At 48.3% G+C, this 20,238-nt stretch overlaps 1 protein-coding gene across 2 annotated transcripts in view; it reads left to right on the top strand.

Annotated features, from left to right (window-relative positions):
* The window catches only part of ARHGAP10 (Rho GTPase activating protein 10), a 704,315-nt gene that overhangs the window by 238,801 nt on the left and 445,276 nt on the right, over positions 1 to 20,238 (top strand). The window contains exon 5 of one of the 2 annotated variants that reach the window (XM_082261305.1): positions 9,622 to 9,723. In XM_082261305.1, coding sequence (XP_082117431.1) covers positions 9,622 to 9,723 — 102 coding nt within the window. The remainder of the gene's footprint in view (positions 1 to 9,621; positions 9,724 to 20,238) is intronic. The other variant, XM_082261306.1, reaches the window with a different exon arrangement.

The raw sequence follows: 20,238 nt of genomic DNA on the forward strand, positions 1-20,238 counted from the left end.
TCGCTTACAATCCTACTTCCTCTTCTCCTCTTTCTTTCTCCATCGGGGTCCCCCAAGGTTCTGTTCTTGGACCTCTCCTATTTTCCATCTACACCTCTTGCCCGGGTCAATTGATTGCCTCCCATGGCGTTTAATACCATTTCTACGCTGATGACACCCAAACGTATTTCTCTACCCCTAAGCTCACTCCATCAGTCTCCTCACGCATCACTAATTTCTTTAACAGACATACCAGCCTAGATGTCACACCATTTCCTTAAACTCAATCTATCCAAAACCGAGCTCCTAATATTTCCTCCCCCACATGCCTCTTCCCCTGATTTCTGTCAAAATCAACAGCTCAGCTATCAACCCGCCCCCCATGTCAAGGTCCTAGGTGTAATCATGGACTCTGAACAACCTTTTTGGCCCCACATCTAATCACTGTCCAAATCTTGCCGCCTCAACCCTTGCAACATCTCCAAGATACGCCCCCTACCTAACTAATGACACCACAAATCTTCTAATTCACTCCCTGGTCATCTCTTGCCTCTACTACTGCAACTCCCTCCTCATTGGCTTACCCTTGCCTAGGCTATCCCCCCCTTCAGTCCATCTTGAATGCTGCTGCCAGGCTCATCTATCTTACAAACCTCTGTGTCTGCTACCCCTATCTGCCAATCCCTTCACTGACTTGTGCTCACCCAGTTAATTAAATTCAAGATACTAACTGTATGCCCTTACTTTGTAAAGCGCTGTGTAAACTTTTGGCGCTGTATTAAACCTTGTATAATAATAATCTTTGAATGGTAGGCCTCATGCATGTGGACATTTGCAGGCATAAAAGATCAAGGCATTTTTCTGCACCCAGGGAGATGCAGGTGGTACAACTGGCCATAGAAGTGAATGGCTGTACTGCTCTGTACTCATAAACGCTGATGCTTTTATGCAAGAGCATTTACATGCACATGCATGTAGACTTCTCTGCCTGGCTACCCTACTTTTTCTCTTCAGAAATCCCCACAATCATTCTCGGGGACTTCAACATCCCTTATAATACTAACACTCCTGCCACTTCCAAACTTCTCAGTCTAACCTCTTCCTTTGATCTAAAGCAATGGATAAATGCTTCTACTCACACTGAAGGCAATATACTTGATCTTGTTTTCTCCCACCTATGCACTACATGCAACCTCTCAAACTATCCTTTCCCTCTCTCTGACCACTACCTTATTAGTTTCACTCTCTTCCTCTCCTCCACCTCCTCTCCCTCCAACTACCTTATAGTTACCCGTAGAACCCTACACCATCTCAACCCTTCTCTTCTCTGCTACTGACCACCTCTATGACAAAATTGCACCCTGTCCTGCACCAACCTAGCCACTTCTGTCTACAACACTTCACTTTTAGCCTCCCTGAACACACTGGCCCCCCTCACTACACATCGAATCAGGCCTCGACCCCTTCGACCTTGGCAAACCGATAACACTCAAAGTCTGGAAAAGTATAGTCGTGCTCTTAAGCGCGTATTGCATAAGAGTAGGTCTCAGAAAGATTTCAACCAATATAAATCTGCCCTCCGAAAACAACCTCCAGTCTCCACACTGCCAAGCAGACCTACTTTATCACTCTCATTAACAACTTATCCCGTCCCCGGCAACTCTTTTCTACCTTGAATTCTCTACTTCGTCCTCCACTGCCTCTACTTCATCCTCTACTGCCTCCACCCACTAACTCACTCACTGCCCAGGCGATTGCCAATCATTTCAAACAGAAAATTGATACAATTCACACGGAGATCTCTGCTGTTCAGATACTTCCATGCTTTACACTTCATGCCCACATGTACAATCACTACTTACCTCATTCAACCCCACCACTTTAGACAAGGTTGCTAAACCACCTGCCCTCTGGATTCTGTTCCCTCGCAAATGCTACGTTCACCCTCTGGCTCTATTCTGCACTCTCTAACCCACATCCTCAATCTCTCCCTCTCTTCTGGCATCTTCCCCAACTCTCTAAAACATGCACTAGTCAGCCCCATACTTAACAAGCCTTCACTGGACCCGACCAATCTTAACAACCTACGCCCTATCGCCTTGCTCCCCTCTTTATCCAAACTCCTTTAACGTCTGGTCTACAACCGACTGAGCGACCACCTTGTCGAGAATAGCCTTATTGATCCCCTTTAGTCTGGATTTCAGCTTCAACACCCCACAGAAACTGCTCTCCTAAAACTAACAAACGATCTACTAACGGCCAAAACCAATTGACACTATTCTGTACTCCTACTCCAGGACCTTTCTGCTGCCTTTGATACGGTTGACCACCCCCTCCTCCTTAAGAAACTCCATGCCTTTGGTCTTTGTGAATGTACGGGGCCCCCAAGGTTCTGTTCTTGGACCTATTTTCAATCTACACCTCCTCTCTGAGTCAGCTGACTAATACCATCTCTATGCTGATGATACCCAAATCTATTTATCCGCCCCTCAGCTCACTCCGTCAATCTCCTCACGTATCACTAATTTACTAGCAGATATATCAATCTGGATGTCACACCACTTCCTCAAACTCAATCTATCCAAAACCAAACTTATAATTTTTACTCCACCACGTGCCCCTTCCCCTGATCGCTCTGTCAAAATCGATGGCACAACTATCAGCCCATCCCCACATGCCAAGGTCCTAGGTGTAGTGCTGGACTCTGGTCTCTCCTTCAAGCCCCACATCCAATCACTGTCCAAATCTTGCTGCCTCAACCTCTGCAACATCTCAAAAAATACGCCCCTTTTTAACCCAATGGCACAACAAAGCTCCTAGTTCCCTCCCGGGTCATCTCGTGCCTTGACTACTGCAATTCCCTTCTCATTGGCTTACCTCTACATAGGCTATCCCCCCTTCAATCCATCATGAATGCTGCTGCCAGACTCATCCACCTTACCAATCGGTCAGTGTCCGTTACTCCTCTCTGTCACTTCCTCCACTGGCCTCCTGCTCACCCAACAAATTCAATTCAAAATACTAACAACATCTTACAAAGCCATCCATAATTTAGCCTTCAGCTACATCACTAGCCTAGTCTCAAAATACCAACCTAATCGCTCTTCTTCATTCCTCTCAAAACCTCCTGCTCTCTAGCTCCCTCATCATCTCCTCCCATGCACGCCTCCAGGACTTTTCCAGAGCCTCTCAAATCCTATGGAACTCCTTACCCCAATCTATCTGATTTATCTCCTACTCTGTTAGCTTTAGGACGATCCCTGAAAACCCTCCTCTTCAGAGAAGCCTATCCTACCCACACCTAACAACTGTACTTCCATTTTCTCCATCAGCTCATCCCCCACAGTTATTGCCTTCTGTTTCACTTGACCCTCCCTTCTAGATTGTAAGCTCTAATGAGCAGGGCCCTCTAATTCATCCTGTATTGAATTGTATTGTAACTGTATTGTCTTTCCTCATATTCTAAAGCGCTGAGCAAACTGTTGGCGCTATATAAATGCTGTATAATAATAATAATTAGGCACTAGGCATATTTATGTGCTTGCAAACATCGGTGTGCTTATAGCCTTATCGTAAAGTACTTTACCAGTTTTTGACAATGAACTACATTTATCTTGATTAAGGAAATCCTTAATGCCTTAAATGGGCCACCGCAAGCGTAGCTAGTCAATTACTTTTTCAATATGCTCCAAAAGCTAAAAATCACCTCTTTTTTTGCTCCCCATCACGTGACCACAACCCTAATTCACATGCAAACACGGAGTGGCCAGTAGGTGTTGTGCATTATCATTTAGCCTCGGCATTCATGGGAAGAAATTTGATAGGAAGGGAAGATGAGAGGCGAGACTGAAGTGGGGCAGAGCGGAGTTGCCTGGCTGGGAGATCAGGGCCTTAAAGAGCATGCAACATGTATATGTCACAAGAAGACATAATGGGAGGTGGGGAGTGAAAAGGGGAGCAGAGAAGGTCGACTGGCATGACCAGAACTGACAACGGAACACGGAAGCGTCAGTGTGCAGGAACTTTCAGCTGCAAACCTCAAATGTTGATGGTACAAGAGAGGAGGGATTCTAAATGGCTTGATTAGATAGTTGTTTCTAATCAATAATTCAAAAAAACTAAAAAAGTAGATAATACGGATTTGGATGTCAGAAAGCATGGACATCTGTGGGAGATTTTCATTCTTGACTGAAATTCCACTTTAAACTGACAGACATTGTCAATATGAAGCTTATATTAGGCACTTTTTGAATAGAGTTCTCAAAAATCAGATGATGTTTAGACATCCAAGTGTAATTGCTCATTTCAGGAACTTAAGCAAGTGTAGTTTTGTCAATTCATGCCCATGAGTGTAGTCTGTAGCTTTTCAGTTGCAATCAGTTTTTCTCCCCCATCCTATCTAATTTTCTGTTTTATGTTCTATCACATTCTGCATGTTTTAACAATATTAGATTTGTACACTCAGAATACAAAATCGTATTGTGTCTGCTAGAGATATGTCTGTCCTAGGAATTCTGTTTCTTTTCACTTTCACATTTCGAATGACATATCAGCCAGCTGATCTGCAGGCTTCCTGCTTGGTTTTGTCATTAGACTGGTTAGAGCAGCGTTTCTCAACCAGTTTTCAGTCATTGCAGCCTTTAAAAGTATGCAAAATCCTTAGACTTATGCTTTGTACGCACCGTCAGAATATCCGATGAATGATCTGGTTTTTTTTTTTTTTTTGTTTTTTTTTTATTATATTGAAAATGAAGAGGCTACTAAATGTAAGAAAGTTCTCGTACAACAGAATACAAGTTCGGAAGTGATGTAATCTGTGTTTTTATTGATGAATTCTATATTTTATTGTAAGTAGGGATGCACCGAAATGAAAATTTTGGGCCGAAACCGAAAATGCAGGATGCCCTTGGCCGAAAACCGAAAATGACTTTTTCCCCCAAATAATTTTAAAATAGATGGAACAGGGGTATACACCAAAAACAGGCAGCGACGTACACCTGTCGCTGCCACCCTGTCACAGTATATGTTCTGTGACAGGTTGGCAAGAGGTTAATTTAATTACCAATGGTATTTGTATTATGCAGCATGAGGGGGTTAATGTATTGTCACTGCTGGTCACTCATCTATTAGTGACCGACCAGTGGCAGTTAATTAATCCCTTTGTGCTGCATTAGTGCAACCAGTATCAGTGTTAATTAACACTGATACTGGTTGCACTAATGCAGCACAAAGGGGTTAATTAACTGCCACTGGTCGGTCACTAATGCAGCAGTGACAATACATTAACCCCCTCATGCTGCATAATTAATACTAATACCAATGGTAAGCTGCCTCAGCTATCACCCCTCCCCCCCTCCCCCGCATCAGCCTCAGCGTCAGCGTCCCTCTCCTACTCACTGAGCTCCTCCGGTGTCCATTATTCAAAAGTCCCGCCTCTGGCCGGCCGCCCGCCTCCCGGTGATGTCACTACTATTACGATCTGTACATGAATGAAGTGACACACCGGGAGGGAGGGCGGGCGAGCGGCCACTAATATCTGTAACTATGTGAGCCTTAACTTCTCTTCTTCAATTCCCTGTCAGCGGCACGATGTATATGAATGAACGGACACTCCGGGCGGGGGGGCGGGGCGAGCGGCCGCTAATAAATAGAACTATGTGATCCTTCCCTGTCAGCTCAGTGGTACTGTGTGTGAATGAGAACTGACCTGACACCGGGCGGGGGGAGCGGCCGCTAATAGATACAACTATGTGAGCCTTCACTTCACTTCCCTGTCAGAGGAGATACGTGCCTGACAGGGAAGTGAAGTGAAGGCTCACATAGTTGTATCTATTAGCGGCCGCTCCCCCCGCCCGGTGTCAGGTCAGTTCTCATTCACACACAGTACCGCTGAGCTGACAGGGAAGGATCACATAGTTCTATCTATTAGCGGCCGCTCGCCCCGCCCTCCCGCCTGGTATGTCCCTCCATTCATGCACAGATTGTAGTAGGGATGTCATTGAGAGGCGGGCGTCCGGCCAGAGGTGGGACTCTTAAAACCTGCCCTGCGCTGCGCCCTCCTCCTTTCTCACGGCGGCCATATTAATTTCGGCAATGTTAACCCATTATCGGCCGAAATTTCGGTGCATCCCTAATTGTAAGGGATTCTATTGTTTCTGAGCATGCGTGGTCTTGGTCTTCATTTTTATTTTTTTTCCCCCTAGACAAATACTGTACTGATTAAATGAAAGTCGTACGTTCTTGTTTTGTATGCAAAACATTTTTGTCTTTGTTTTGTCTCTTGTTTGTCTCTTCTAATAACTTTGCATGATCTGTCGTGATCAGCTCTCGAAAACTGTGTCCTAACGATCAGATTATTGTACAATCGATTTAGAAAATGATCCAATTTTCTGATCGTGTGTACTAGGCAACGGATTATTAGATCCTTTGTTGGGATTTTATAGCCTCTCATGAGAAGTCTCCCAGACGTACAACACATGTGCAGTAGAATCCCTATTTATATCTATTAAGATTAATCCCAAATATGCACTTTCTTAAGAAATGAATGGGGATTCTACTGCACATGTGAAGCCCAGACTGATGGAGTTTTCATCAGGAGGGCAGTGTAAGGCCCCTTTCACACGGGCGATCCGATCCACCTGTCAGTTTTTCAGGCGGACCTAATCGGATGCTCCATGCATCCCTATGGGGCAGTAGATGTTAGCGGAGACACGTTCGCTGACACCCGCTGCTCTCCGATCCTGTCCGTGAAATCCAGACGGATGGAAACCCTATTTTCCATCCGTCTGGAGGATCGGATCAGATGGGATCGGATGAGAACAGACAGGTGGTCCATTCTGATCCAATCTCCCCATAGAGGACAGCGGGGATCTGACATCTCCGTCTCCGCACACAGAGCGGAGACTAAGCTGTGTTCCGCCTGCTCAACAGGGATCGGCAGATTCCCCTGCTGAGCAGAACGGACTCCGTCCGGCGGTGCCCTCGTGTGAAAGAGGCCTAAGGGTTTGTAAAAATGAGGCATGTTTAGTTTATATGCATTCCCAATCATCATACTGTATGGCCCATTGGGGCCTATGGAAATGCATTACTACAGAGACAGATGCAGAAGAGGCTGGAATGACCAGCAGTGTAAAATCAGCCATGCACAACACACAATAATATAACTGGATACTAATATTTATAGGTAAAGTTGATCTAGGGAACATCCGGTTTGCCTCTTGGATCAGGAAGGAGTTTTTTACCCTGCTGGATCATGCTTTGTTTTTTTTTTTTTGTTTTTTTGCCTTCCTCTGGATCAACGGTGTGAGTAAAGGATTTTGTGTGTGTGTGTGTGTGTGTGTGGTCCGAGTCTCGTGTATGCTATGACTCTATTTTATCACATTACAGCCCCTCCCCATTACATTACAGTTTCCCCTTTTACATCAGTGTCATCAGTCCTTCCCTTTACATCACAGCACCCCTTTTACATTGCAGAACTTCTGCTTTACATCACAGAACCAGCCCCCATTTACATTAGTGTCCCTTTACATAACCGTTCCCCACTTTACAATACAGCACCTTTTTTACAATAAAGCCACTCTTTACAATACAGCCCCTTTACATTACAGTGCCTGCTTTGCATCACAGCCCCCCTTTGCATCCAAGACCCCCCATTTTACATCACAGCCCCCCATTACATCACAGCGCTTCCTTTACTTAAATGTTCTCTGTCCCCCTTCACATCACAGCACCCCCACATCAGATATTTACACCCTTTACGTCAGCCCCCCCTTCCTTGCACCCCAGTTCCCTTCACAGCCCTTCTCTTACTTGCAGCTCAGTCCCTTTCACAGCCCCCCTTCCTTGCACCTCAGTTCCCTTCACAGCCCCCCTTTACTTGCATTTCAGTCCCCCCTTACTTGTATCCCAGTCCCCTTTACAGCCCCCCTCCTTGTATCCCAGTCTACTTCACAGCCCCCCTCCTAGCACCCCAATCCTCTTTACAGCCCCTTACTTTCATCTCAATCTCCTTCACAGCCCCCCCCCCTCCTTTTATCCAAGTCTCCTTCACAGCACCACCATCCCCCTTTTATTTCATACTGGTCCCCTTTACAGCCACTCTTCCGTCCCTGTAATTCCCCTCCAAGGTTTGTGAAACTACCTTACACAGCAGATAGAAGGCATGGCATGTCCAGACAGAGGGCGGGACATGCTTTTCATATTAACAGGCAGGGGATTGGTTGCTAGGACTGCCCCGCATCCTAGCTATAAATGACTGGATTGTTAATTTGAAAAGAATGTCCCACCCTCTGTCTGGACATGCCATGCCTTCTGCATGCTATGGACGAATGATGTGGCAGAAGGAAGCTGTCAGCTGGGAGAGGATACTCAGGCTGCTAAGTGGCGGAGCTGTAGAATTGCCTTGTGGTCCACTTTTGGCCTTTAGTGATGCCTGGTATATAGGATTGTATTTTTTCCTGCCATTTGTTGAAGTAGATGGACTTGTCTTTTTTTCAACCAGACTGTGTAACTATGTAAAACAGTAAACCAAGAAGCACATTCTCTCAAGAAAATCATGAAGTCACTGCAGGAAAGCATCTTTATTGGCTAAAATAAAAAAATGCATGATGCATTAAACATGTAAAATGCACAAAATGAAAAACACTATGGCGGACATTGATAGATGTGAACAAAAGGATAACTTTACAAAAAGTACAGTTCTCTTTGAAAAGCCCTCTTGCCCAACAGACCTTTAGTAGTTGTGTGACCCGTGACCCCATCAGTCTAGTTGCTAGCCTCAGTCTCTGCTAGCTTCATGTATCATGTCCTTCAGGCCCCTTTCACACGAAATGTTCCATTTTTCAGGCAGACCTGATTGGACCATCCATTGCTCTTTATGGAGCGGTGGATGTCGGTGAACTTGTTTTTGTTGACACCCACCGGCATCCGATCTAGGCCGCCAAAAACACAGATGGGGATACATTTGCCATCAGTCTGGCAGACCAGATCAAATAACAGTCGAATAGAAATGGACAGGCGGTCTGTTTCTATCCGACCGCCCCAGAGAGGAATGCAGGCTGTGTCTGTGCCTGCTCTGCATAGCGGACAGACACGGACCTGTCATCTACCTGCTCAGCGGGGATCAGCAGAGGGATTCCCCGCAGAGCAGACAGATCTGCTGGACGGAGTGAAAGGGACCTAAATCACTTGCAGGCTTCTGCGGCCCTTCTCGCCTCTATACTATTCCTGTAGCTTATCCAGTCTCTGCTTGGCCTCTCTAGCTTTACTTATTAAACGTGTGGTTCCTTTGGGGATGTCACGGGCTGCAGTTAATGCTTCCTATAGGTGTAAGTTAGCACTGATCATTACATTTTTAGTAAAAGCATAGGTTTTGATTTCCCCACTTAAAGTTTTTAGCTACTCTAGCAGTGAGAGCAGATTTCCTGCCTTTGCCCATTTTGGCATTTATTGTTTTTAATCAACATAAGGGGCCTAATGGTATATATAATATAATGTACAATATATGGAGAATCCTATTGTGAGCGTGAGACCTTGTAAGCATAAAGACTTCAATGAAAAGACAATATAAAGAAGCATTTTCATATTTCATGTGAATTCTTTGTATGCATTTACAGAACTTAATGATCGTGTATCTGTTTTCAGGAAGAGAAAAAAAAGTTTGATAAAGAGACAGAAAAGAACTACAGCAATCTGGATAAACATTTAAGCATGTCTTCAAAGAAGAAAGAGCCACAATTGCAGGAGGTAGGGCTAATGCATTGTTATACAGAATATTTAATGATTTAGATACAAAGGCTCTAATTTTTGCTTAGTAGTGCTGCTCTTTAATTGTGCCTCACTGATCCTCTAACTGCAAGCCTATCCCATAAGGTATGAATAAAAACAAGTTGCTCTGCGGTTTTTAAAAATGTGAAACATCCACGATGCTCTGATAGCCAAAGGTTGTGTTACCTAGATGACCTATGCTTTAGGTCAAAACAAAAATGGGTACCTTTTAAACTCAAAATGATAATATAATCATGTTGTCTTCATTTGAAAAGTCCAGATTACTGTATTACAGACTTCAAAATCAACTTTAAATCTTGCTTGTTTCTTAAATCTGTTCTTTAAATCTTTGTGAATTTTATCTGTGTTCTATTGCTGTGCACCTGTTTCAGCTAGTGTGAAAGTATTTGATAGGCTATGCTTTTCTTTTCACTGGTTCGGTTCCCAGCAGAACTCCTGAAAAGGGGAAATGTTCTAACCCGAACAGTGAATCCTATTGAAGTCTATGGGAGCCAAACAGGAAAAATCAAAAGTGACAATTTTGAAGGCTTATATGCATTTAATTAGCCAAATAAGGGGCATGGGGGTCTGGGTACTGTCCTGGGGGACATGTGTCAAAAAAAAAACAAAAAAAAAAAAACTGTTTCTATATCGTTCATTGACGGACGCAGTTCTCTCTGATTCATATCAGTAGGGTAATACTGCCCCCTACAGGAGTAGGACACTAGGCAGAAAAAAGTTCTGGCTACGCCTATGGGCAGTCCCGGAGGGTACACCCTCTCTATTCCTGCATAGAATCCCAGTTTATCTGCCTAGTCAGGAGGTTGGACCTAGTTTCTTGCTGGGATCTCTGGTCCTGGCATAGAAGTAATTTTTTTATGTAGATTTTTCTTTAGCTAGTCTTTTTTTCTCCAGATTGTTTTTCCTGTGAGATCTTCTAGCAATTATGCCAGGCTGGGCGACAGACTGGACCCCCATATCCAGTGGTCACCACAGTCTGGCCATCGAGCACGTGTAGGCCTTAGCTCCGCGCTGGGTCGGCCGCGACATGGTCCCGCTGGATGGCGACTGGCCCCGGGAGTTAAACCTCTCGCCAGGACGCACACGTCAGGGTCTAGGCTGATGTCGCAGCGTTCCTATTTGGCCGACAGCCCCTCTAATCCAGTGGCGTGGGGTCCTGTCAAGAGATGGCGCCTGCCTGTGTTCCCGACATGGTGGGTAAACGTACCCCCCCCCCCCTCCCTGGCAGATTTTGGGGTGGACGTGGGCCCTCTCTCTTGGATGGTCGGGCCCTCACACTCCAGGGTTCCCTCTGTCCTGTTGTGACCCCCCCTCCTCTCCACCACCCCCCACCCCTTCCTTAACCCCCCCTCCCACAATGGGGACTGTTTGGGCCTACCTGAGGCGGGGGCCTAGTGTGCAGGCCGCATGGGGGGGCCGGGGGAGTGTGCTGTTTGCGGCGCTCGACCGATCCTGCAGGGGAGGCCCTTGGTGGGGTTTTCTGCTGTAAATGGGCGTTTGGGGGGTCCCCCTGTGGGCCCCGATTACCACGATTCGCGGGGCCGCCATTTTGTTGTAGCCTCTGTCTGATTCTATGGGAGCAGCCATCTGGGTACACCCGTTTTCGGCCATTTTGCGGTAGATTTTTTTTTGCTGTGGAGGCCGGTGGGAGTTCCTGGAGGACAGTGTGTCATGAAGGTGGTCTCTCCATCTCTGTGGGGGCCTGACCTCCAGGGGGTGCTGTAGCGCTTTGGGGCCGCTTTAAAAAAAAAAAATTGAATTTTTGTCTTTTTTTTTTTTTTTTTAAGTTGGTGGCGGGTTCCTCAGGTTTAGTATGGACCCTGCAGGCCATTTGTTCCCACCTGACCCCCTCACAGAGGCCACAGGGCCTCCCGGATTTCCACTGTTCTTCAATGCTCTTTCGGCAGTTCGGGAAGCATTTGGGCCCGTATGAGAAGTGGTAGGTGCGCTGAGACGTTTCTCCGCCTACCTTTGCCTCATCTGATGTCTTGGAGTCTTGCTCAGCCGCCGCAGATGTGGAGCCTCCCTGCCAGGTCTGTTACCCCGCACCCTGTCTACTCGATGAAGATGACATTTCTACCTCCCCTGCCGCGACAGGCGTTGGATGCACCGGCTGTTTTGGTGTGTGACACCCTGTGATTTGGGGGTCACAGCGGCGGCTGCGCCTGGGACGCAGGTAGCTCACATGCCATCTGGAGCTGCTCTTTTTGCTGGCTGCTCATGTAGGAGGGGACCATCCTGAGACGTTCCCCTGGGGTGTCTAAGCGGCCGTTAGACGTTGCCCTTTTGGGGAGTCTCTGGTACAGAGGACTGTTCCGCCTTTGGTGGACGTACGGTCTCTAGCTGAATGGGACTACCATTGTTCCTGTGGTGGAATCCCCGTCCTGTAAGGACTTGAGGGATAGGATGGCATGGGCTGTGGCCTGCGATCTGAACTCCCTGGCATAGTCTGCACTTGGAACAGTGTTTGTTTTCCCTTGCCACGCAGAATCTGCCTGATGGGCAGGGTTCCACCGCTGTGACTTAGTGTGGGGCATGTCCCTCTTGCCCTGGGGGAGTTGTTGGTCCAGCTGGCACAGGGGATGCAATTTGTTTGCGCTGGTCGAGGCTCCCTTGTATGGGTCACCTTGTTGTTTTTGGCGGTGGTTGTCCAGCGTCTACTTGACCGTAGTGTTGGTCTTCGGGTCAAACTTCTACGACAGTCTTAATGGATCTCCTTGTTCAGGGGGATCGCCTGTTGGCACTGCCCTGGATGACATTATATAAGGTTCTCACGGGGGGAAGAGTGTTTTCTTCCACAGGTTAATAAGGGTAAGGGCCTTCGTCTCAGTCGGGGTTCTTCCCTTTCGGCTTGCAAACAGTTTTTTCGTTCCTCAGGGACGGTCGATGTGGCGAAGTCCTTCCGGACTTCCGCGTGTGGTTCCAAGCGACCCTTGTCTGGAGAACATGAGTTTTTTTCCAGACCTGCGGACTAGGCCTACTCGGCCTGAAGGTGCTTCCTCACCCATCTAGGGGTCGGGGGGAGGTCCTTGCCGGTCGAGGACCTGCAGCTGGCCCGGATCCCAGGCTGCTGGGTTCAGGAGGTCCAGTTGCAGGATCGAGTCACGATCCATTTATTTCCGGTAAGGTTTTTTTCCCTTCCAATGTACGGCTGTCCCCGGATCGCTTACTGGCGCTCTGTGAGGCAGTTCAGGCTCTGGTTCAACAAGCTGGACCAACTGGTCCTTTGATGGTTCCGTGCAAATCAAAATTTCAAGTTGGAATCTGTTCGCACAGCGGTGGCTTCCCTGCATCAGGGGGATTCCTGGCCTCCATAGAAATCAAGCTGCCTACCTTCATATCCTGTTATGTTCGGGACACCTACGGGTTCTCCGTTTTTTGCCATGGGGAAGGATCTCTATCGGTTTGTGGCGTTGCCCTTGGGTCTCGCTTATGCTACTAGGGTCTTCACAAAGGTGTGGCTCTGGTCCTGGCGCTGTTGCAGCTGCAGGGTTTATCGGTCCGGGGTTCCTGGCTGATCTGCTTCTCCGTGTGGAGTCTCCTATGGTGCTGACAAATGCATTTGGAAGTCACCACGAGAACTCTGGAGGAGTTCAGGTGGGTTCTGAACGTTCAGAAGTCATCCATGGTCCCGTCCATGAGACTGGACTATCTGGGCCTGCCTTTGGACTCGCTCTTAGTTAGGATAAAAAGACTCTTGGAACTTCAAACTGCGGTTCATGTCACGCACATGGTCATCCCTTCGTACCTGTATGCGAGTTCTGGGACTGATGGTGCCGTCTGTCGTGACGGTCCCTTTCGCTCCCTCTCGGGGATACCCCAGAAGGCGATCCTTCTCGAATGGGACTAGAATCCAAACTCTCTCGACTTTCGGATCCGGCTGAGCGGGCTGACCAGGAAGTCTTGAGCTGGAAACCTCCCTCCCCTTTTTCCTGAACACTTATCACCGCCGATGCAAGCCTGTCTGGGCGGGAAGGAGTCCTCGGCAGGTTCTCTGATTCGGGAGTATGGTCCGATCAATGTCCTGGGGCTGAGAGTGATCCGGCTTTGCCTGGTTTACTGGATCAGGCACCTGCAGCTGCCTGGTGCATGTTCAAGCGACTATGCCGCGACTGTGGCTTATGTCATTCACCAATGGGCACCAAGGGTGTCCTTCCGGCCTTGGATGTGTCAATTCTTCGTCGGGCAGTGCGCCTTGTTCCAGCTCTTCCGCTGTTCCCTTTTCAGGTGTTGAAACCTTGGTGGGCGGATTGCCTCAGTCGACAGGCCTTGAATGGAGGGGACTGGTCCCTTCATCCGGAGGTGTTTCCGCAGTTGTGCCTTTGTTGGGGGCACTCTAGACGTGGACCTGTTGGCGTCACATCTACAGGATAGTGCTGCAGTTTGTGGCCCGCTCCCGGGACCTTCTGGCGAGTGCAATGGTGACACCATGGGTTCTGTCATGGGCAAGAACATTCGCAAGGTTCAACTTGAACGATGCCGTGGAGTTTAGCATGGTCACCTGCGCACTGCTGCCACCGCCATGGCAGCGTGTGTATGCTCACGGATGGGCCACATTTTATAAGGTGGATGTGCTGGCATCTGCAGATGCCTCTTTTCGGCTGCAAGGTTTTTTTCTGGCCTGCTGTTTGGAGGGCTTGTGGCCTTCCTTGAGGGTGTTTACCGTTGTTTTCAGGTGGGCCTCATCTTTTGTGCTGATGAGTCCTATGTTGCCTGTTTGGCTATGTTTGGCTTTGGGGACTTGTTCTTTTCTGCTGTTCCCACCCCTCATTTTATGGCACTGCTTTGGGACGTCCCTACTGATATGAATCCGAGAGAACTGTGTCCGTCAATGAACCATAGAGAAAAATGGATTTTTGACTTACCGTAAAATCCTTTTCTCTTAAGTTCATTGATGGACGCAGTACCCGCCCCTCTATTTTGAGTTGGGTTGGTGTTACTTTTCTGACACTGCTTTGATACAAAACTAGCATCCTATGCAGGAAGAGAGAAGGTGTACCCTCCGGGACTGCCCATAGGCGTAGCCAGAACTTTTTTCTGCCTAGTGTCCTACTCCTGTAGGGGGCAGTATTACCTACTGATATGAATCAGAGAGAACTGCATCTGTCAATGAACTTAAAAGAAAAGGATTTTACGGTAAGTCAAAAATCCAGTTATTGCAAAATAAAAAAGTGTCCCTCGATGTAAATCCATAGTAAATCATGCTGCCCGCCGCATTGCCAACCTGAAAAATCAAAAACGCTCTTCCTCCAGGGACGGCCTCCCGCCTAATGCCTGCTCTGCGCTTTGACATTTCTTGTATAGGTAAGGGGGTGGTGCCACCTGGCTACGCGACCCTGACGTCACGGCCTGGTGCATGCTGGGCCTGTGACATCAGAAGCCCATTGACGACTGATGACTCATTAGTTGTAAAAAACGCTACAGGCCAGCTTCCTGTCCCTGCTCCTTAACAAGCAGCTTACACACCACCCTGATTGGGGAAAGCTTTCCCCAATCAGGGCGCAGAATGCACTGTGCAACACTTAGTGCATTGCAGGGTGTTCGTCCAGGCGAACACCCTTCAAACTCGGTTGTTCGGTGAATGGCCGAACAGGCAAATGTTTGGCTCAAACCGTTCATCCATCCCTAATGTCAAATGTACTCCTGACGTTTATATCTGTGGTCAGTGATGCCATATATATAGGTTCAGTAAACCTGGATTATATTTTCACTTGAGGTCTGGGTTCTTCTGCAACTGTTCACTCATGTTAACATGATAACATGCGCATTATAGCTTTCTTCTCCTTGCGTCAGGTAGAAGTGTGCAATCTAAATTTAGAAATTATCAGACATGAAGAACCTTCTTTGGGACCTTGTAAAATGGGCACATTTGGGATGCCAACAACATAGACAAACTCAGTGAATAAAATTCAGTGTGCCCGGATCATCACTGAGACTGCAGCTCTTTGACACCCTTTTTTCAGAGGAGTTATGAATGACTGCAAGTGCTCATATTAACACACCTATGCACACTCTTAAGCCAACACTAGTAACATTTTATTTGCTAAATGTCAATGTATTACTTCCTTTTGTGGCAAAGCACAGTACTGGAGACATTAATTTGACATTTGCATTCAGGATAGGGTTAAACTAAATAATCTAATTCAAGGCTTTGATTATAGCTATACGTATTCAGTTTGGCTATAGGGAAACATTGTTTACTCAGAAAGCTCTCTACTTTTAACACATTGCACAATTAATGGAAGTAAGAGTTATCTTGTTAGTCGCAAGTCCAAAAAAACAGTGTTTTTCTTGGCCTTCTTCTTATCCCCCAGAGAAGTTATTTTCAAATTAGCATGCTTTTTCCAAAGGGTCTGCTGCAGAGGAATGTATGAGAACATGAGCAAAGGATGTGTTTGTGACCTTTACAACAGGGTCATCTCACCAGAGAAAAGAGAATCCACTATTCCACTTATCCCTTAGCATTGGGAATTCACATCATTGAACAGTATTCTGGGTTTCCACAGATATTGGATATCCTTTACAACAAAAAGTAGCATTTTGATTATGATCTTTACATTATGCAGTGCATGTTCCATCTGAGGCTAGATATACAGGTGGTTGCAGACAGTTGCAAAGCAACAGACATGAAGACTCTTCTTTGGGATCTTGGAAAATGGGCACATTTGGGATGCCAACATTGTACCTGGATCACTGTGACTCTGACACCCTTGTTTTTTCAGTTATGCATGACCAGATGCATGTTCATACACCTATGTACACTCTTATGCCAACACTGTCAGTCTGTTATTGTTTTGTATGGGCTAAAAAGGTGGCTGTAACTGTCTGCAACTACAGGAATCCAAAGGATTCTTTCAGCTGTAGCACAAAACTCTCAAGAAGCAAAACCCTATTTCTGTTTCGTTCATTGAAGGGCACAGCTTCAGGTCTTCTTAACTATTGGTTTATTCTGTCCCCTACAGGAGTAGGACAATAGGCAGAAAAAAAGTCTGGCTACGTCTATGGGCAGTCCCAGGGGGTATACTCCCTCTCTCTGCTAAAGGATACTCAGTTTTTTTTCTGCCTAGTCAGGAGTAAGGACCTAGCTCCTTGCTGGGATCTCTGGTCCTGGGAGTTTTTTCTTTTTAGATAGAAATGTTCTCCTGGTCTTTTCTTGTGAGATCTACAATCAACTGCCAGACTGGGCGATGGGCTGGATAATTTAGATCCATTTGTCCCCCAGTCTGGACAGCAAGCATGCGCAGACCTCAGCGCCGCGCTAGGCCTGCTGCGACATAGCCCCACTGGACCGGGGCTGGCCTGCGTGTTAAACGCCTCACGAGGTCGCATACGACCAGGTCTCGGTCTGATTTGCAGCGTTCCTCCTGGCCGACAGCCCCCCATTTCGATAGCGAGGGGTTCTGTCTGGAGCGGTGCCTGCCTGGTTCCTGGTATGGTGAGTAGCTGTCCCCCCTCTCCCCCTGGACGGATATGGGATGGACGTGGGCCCCTTGGGGCGTTGAGACCCGAGGGTTCCCCTCCTTCCCATTAGGCACCCCCCTTCATCTGTCCCCCCCATCTTACCTTCTTCACTTATTCTGGGGCTGTGTGGGTGGTCTTGTCTACCTCCTGGGGTGTGGGCAGGGTGCTATGCTGGCGATGGGGGGGGGGGGGGGCTGGTGCGCCACCGGCGACCGGATGATCGGCTGTGCAGGAGGGGGGGGGGGGTTGGTACCTGGTGGGGGCTCCTGCGCCAGGTCCCCCTTTCCTGCCTGGGCCTGTCCTTGAGGCCTAGGGATCCCTCCTGGTTCCCTGGGAGCCTTGTGGTGCTGCGCTGGACCCTCATTTTCTTGTAGCCTGTGTGCTCAATGCACGGCGGCCATGTTTGTATAGTCCGGAGGCCATTTTGCGGTGGTTTGCCATTGAAAACAGCAGTGGCCATGACAGTGGAGCCCTCTGGGTGGCGATTTCAGCGGTGTTAGCCCCACCTCATCCTCTGGTGCTGACTCCTGTATCCTTTCATTTCCTGATCGCCGCTGGTGCAGTGCAGATTCTCCTCGTGGCTGCGGTGCCTGGTTTTTGCGGGGTGGTGGGGTCCTCTCCTTCTCTGCTGAGGATCGATTGGTGCTTTGTGACTGGCAACCGGGGGATGCTGGAGGTTGTCCCTTAACAGTGTTTTACACTTTTTTGCGGTGTCCCCCTGGTGACTCATGGAGTCTTTGGGAGCACATCTCCCCACCTGATCCCCTCTCGGGAGGCGGGACCCTCCGGGTCTCATCCATCCATGCACTGACCGTGGTCCTGGAGTCCCTTGTGTCCCAAGTGGAGGTGGCTTTTGGGTGATGGGCTGGCATAAGCTCCCTCCGCCTTTCCCTGCCTCAACTTGCTCCTCAGATCCTGAATGTGATTCTGCCGCTGCGGACGTGGGTCACCCTGCTAAGTCTGCGACCACGCTCCCTGAATCTTCAGATAGCGTGGATGATTCCTCCACTTCTGCAACCACGCACGAAAAGGCACTGGTAGATGCATTGATTGTCATCTGTGCTTGAGACTTAAAGTTGGAGGACGCAGCTTCGGCTGTGTCGAAGGCGCAGGTTCCCTTTGGCACTCACAAGCCATCCAGAGCAGAAAAAGGAGTTCCCTTTCCCTCCTATTTTGACAGATTTGTCACTGAAGAGTGGGAATGACCAAAGCGTCCCCTTTGGGTCCTAAGCGAGTTGCTAGGCCATACCCCTATGAGGAGTCCTGTCAGGGTACCAATAGCAGGAGGGCTCTAGGACCCAGTATCCGTCAGAATAGGAGAAGGGCTCTAGGACCCAACATCTCCGTCAGCCCCTCACCTGGGCCTTTATAAGGGAGCCAGCCCTTCTCTTAAGTGCTGTTTTGATCTTCAGCTTCTACCAACGTCCTGTTTCCTGTGATTCCTGGTTATTGACTCGGCTTGTTACACCTACATCTCCAGCTTGCTTCCTGACTTTGACCTCGGCTTGTTTAACGGATCTCCTCTGCCTGCTACCTGTCCAGACCTTGGCTACCACTTGACCTTGTCTCCTCCGCTACCCACCTGGCATCGAACCTTGGCTTGAATCAACCACCCTCTGTCTCAGCGATCCTAAGTACCTGCTTCATCTCACAGGTGCCACCTGCCTGCAGTAACCCCGCAGCACAACAGCAGTATCCCTGAACCCTTTTCTGCAAGCAACTCTGCAGGTGACCTGTGCGACTTTGGGCCTAACTCCTCCTGTCTCATCTCCAGGGGAGTTTGGAACTTAGCTGCAAGGGAAGCCCTCTCTCCATTGGCCCCCAGCACTTGATACCTGATAAGTCCCTTCTTAAGAAGTAGACTGTTCCACCAATGGTGGACCCTCTAGTTTCCAGATTAAACAAGGCAACCATGATTCCGGTTGAAGAGTCCCCGGAATTTAAGGACCTGGCTTACAGGAAGGGGGTGGCTGTGGCCCGCAAATTGTACACCCTGGCTGGTTTCGGCACTGATTCTGACCGAGTAGGTTAAGCTTTCATGACGTGACCTGGAGGGGGAGTAGCTCCTAGCGCCTTTGCTGAGCTAGCGGACCAGCTGGTCCAGGGGCTGCAGTTTATCTGTGATGTCTCTTTGGATGCAGCTCCCCTAGTGGCTTGGCTCTCTTTTTTGGCAGTGGTCCTTTGGCGTGTCTTTTGGCTCAAATGCTGGTTTGCGGACCAGACTTCTAAAAAGGCCTTGACTGATCTTCCCTTTTAAGGAGATCACCTGTTTGGAGCTACCCTGGATGACATCATAGAAGGTCTCACAGGGGGCAAGAGTATATTTTCTTCCGCAGGCTACTAAGGGCTAGGACCGTTGTCTTGGATATGGGCCCTCCTTCTCGGCTCATAAGAAGTTGTTTCGTCCCTCAGGGTGGACTGACGGGATCGAAGCCCTTCGGGGCCTCCTCTGGAGGATCCAAGCATACTTGGCCTGGCAAGTCAAGTGCGGGCTTCTCCAGACCCGTGGACAAGGCCCCTTCAGCAGTAAGGTGCGCCCTCATCTGTATCTGGGGTGGGGGAACTTCTTCGTTGGTTTCCGGACCCGTGGACTTCTCTGGTACAAGAACAAGTGGATCCGCGAGGTCATTCGGTCCGGCTACAAGATCAAATTTACTCAAACCGATTTACAATCCCCAGGAAGGAAGGCAAGGTGCATCCAATTTTGGACCTCAAGGCGCTGAGCTGCTTTGTGCAGGTGCAGAAGTTCAGAATGGAGTCCATTCGCACAGTGATGGCTTCCTTGCATCAGGGGAATTTTCCTTGCCTCCATCGACATCAAGGACGCTTACCTTCACATTCCAATATGTTTCGGTCTCCAGCGCTTTCTCCACTTTGCTGTGGGAGAGGAGTATTATCAGTTTGTGACGTTACCTTTTGGTCTCGCTTCTGCTCCACAGGTCTTCACGAAAATGTTGGCCCCGGTGCCAGCATTGTTCTGCCAATGGGGGATTGCGGTACTGGGCTACTTGA

This window comes from Pelophylax lessonae, assembly GCF_965119305.1.
Source record: "Pelophylax lessonae genome assembly, chromosome: 1".
Taxonomy (NCBI): Eukaryota; Metazoa; Chordata; class Amphibia; order Anura; family Ranidae; genus Pelophylax; species Pelophylax lessonae.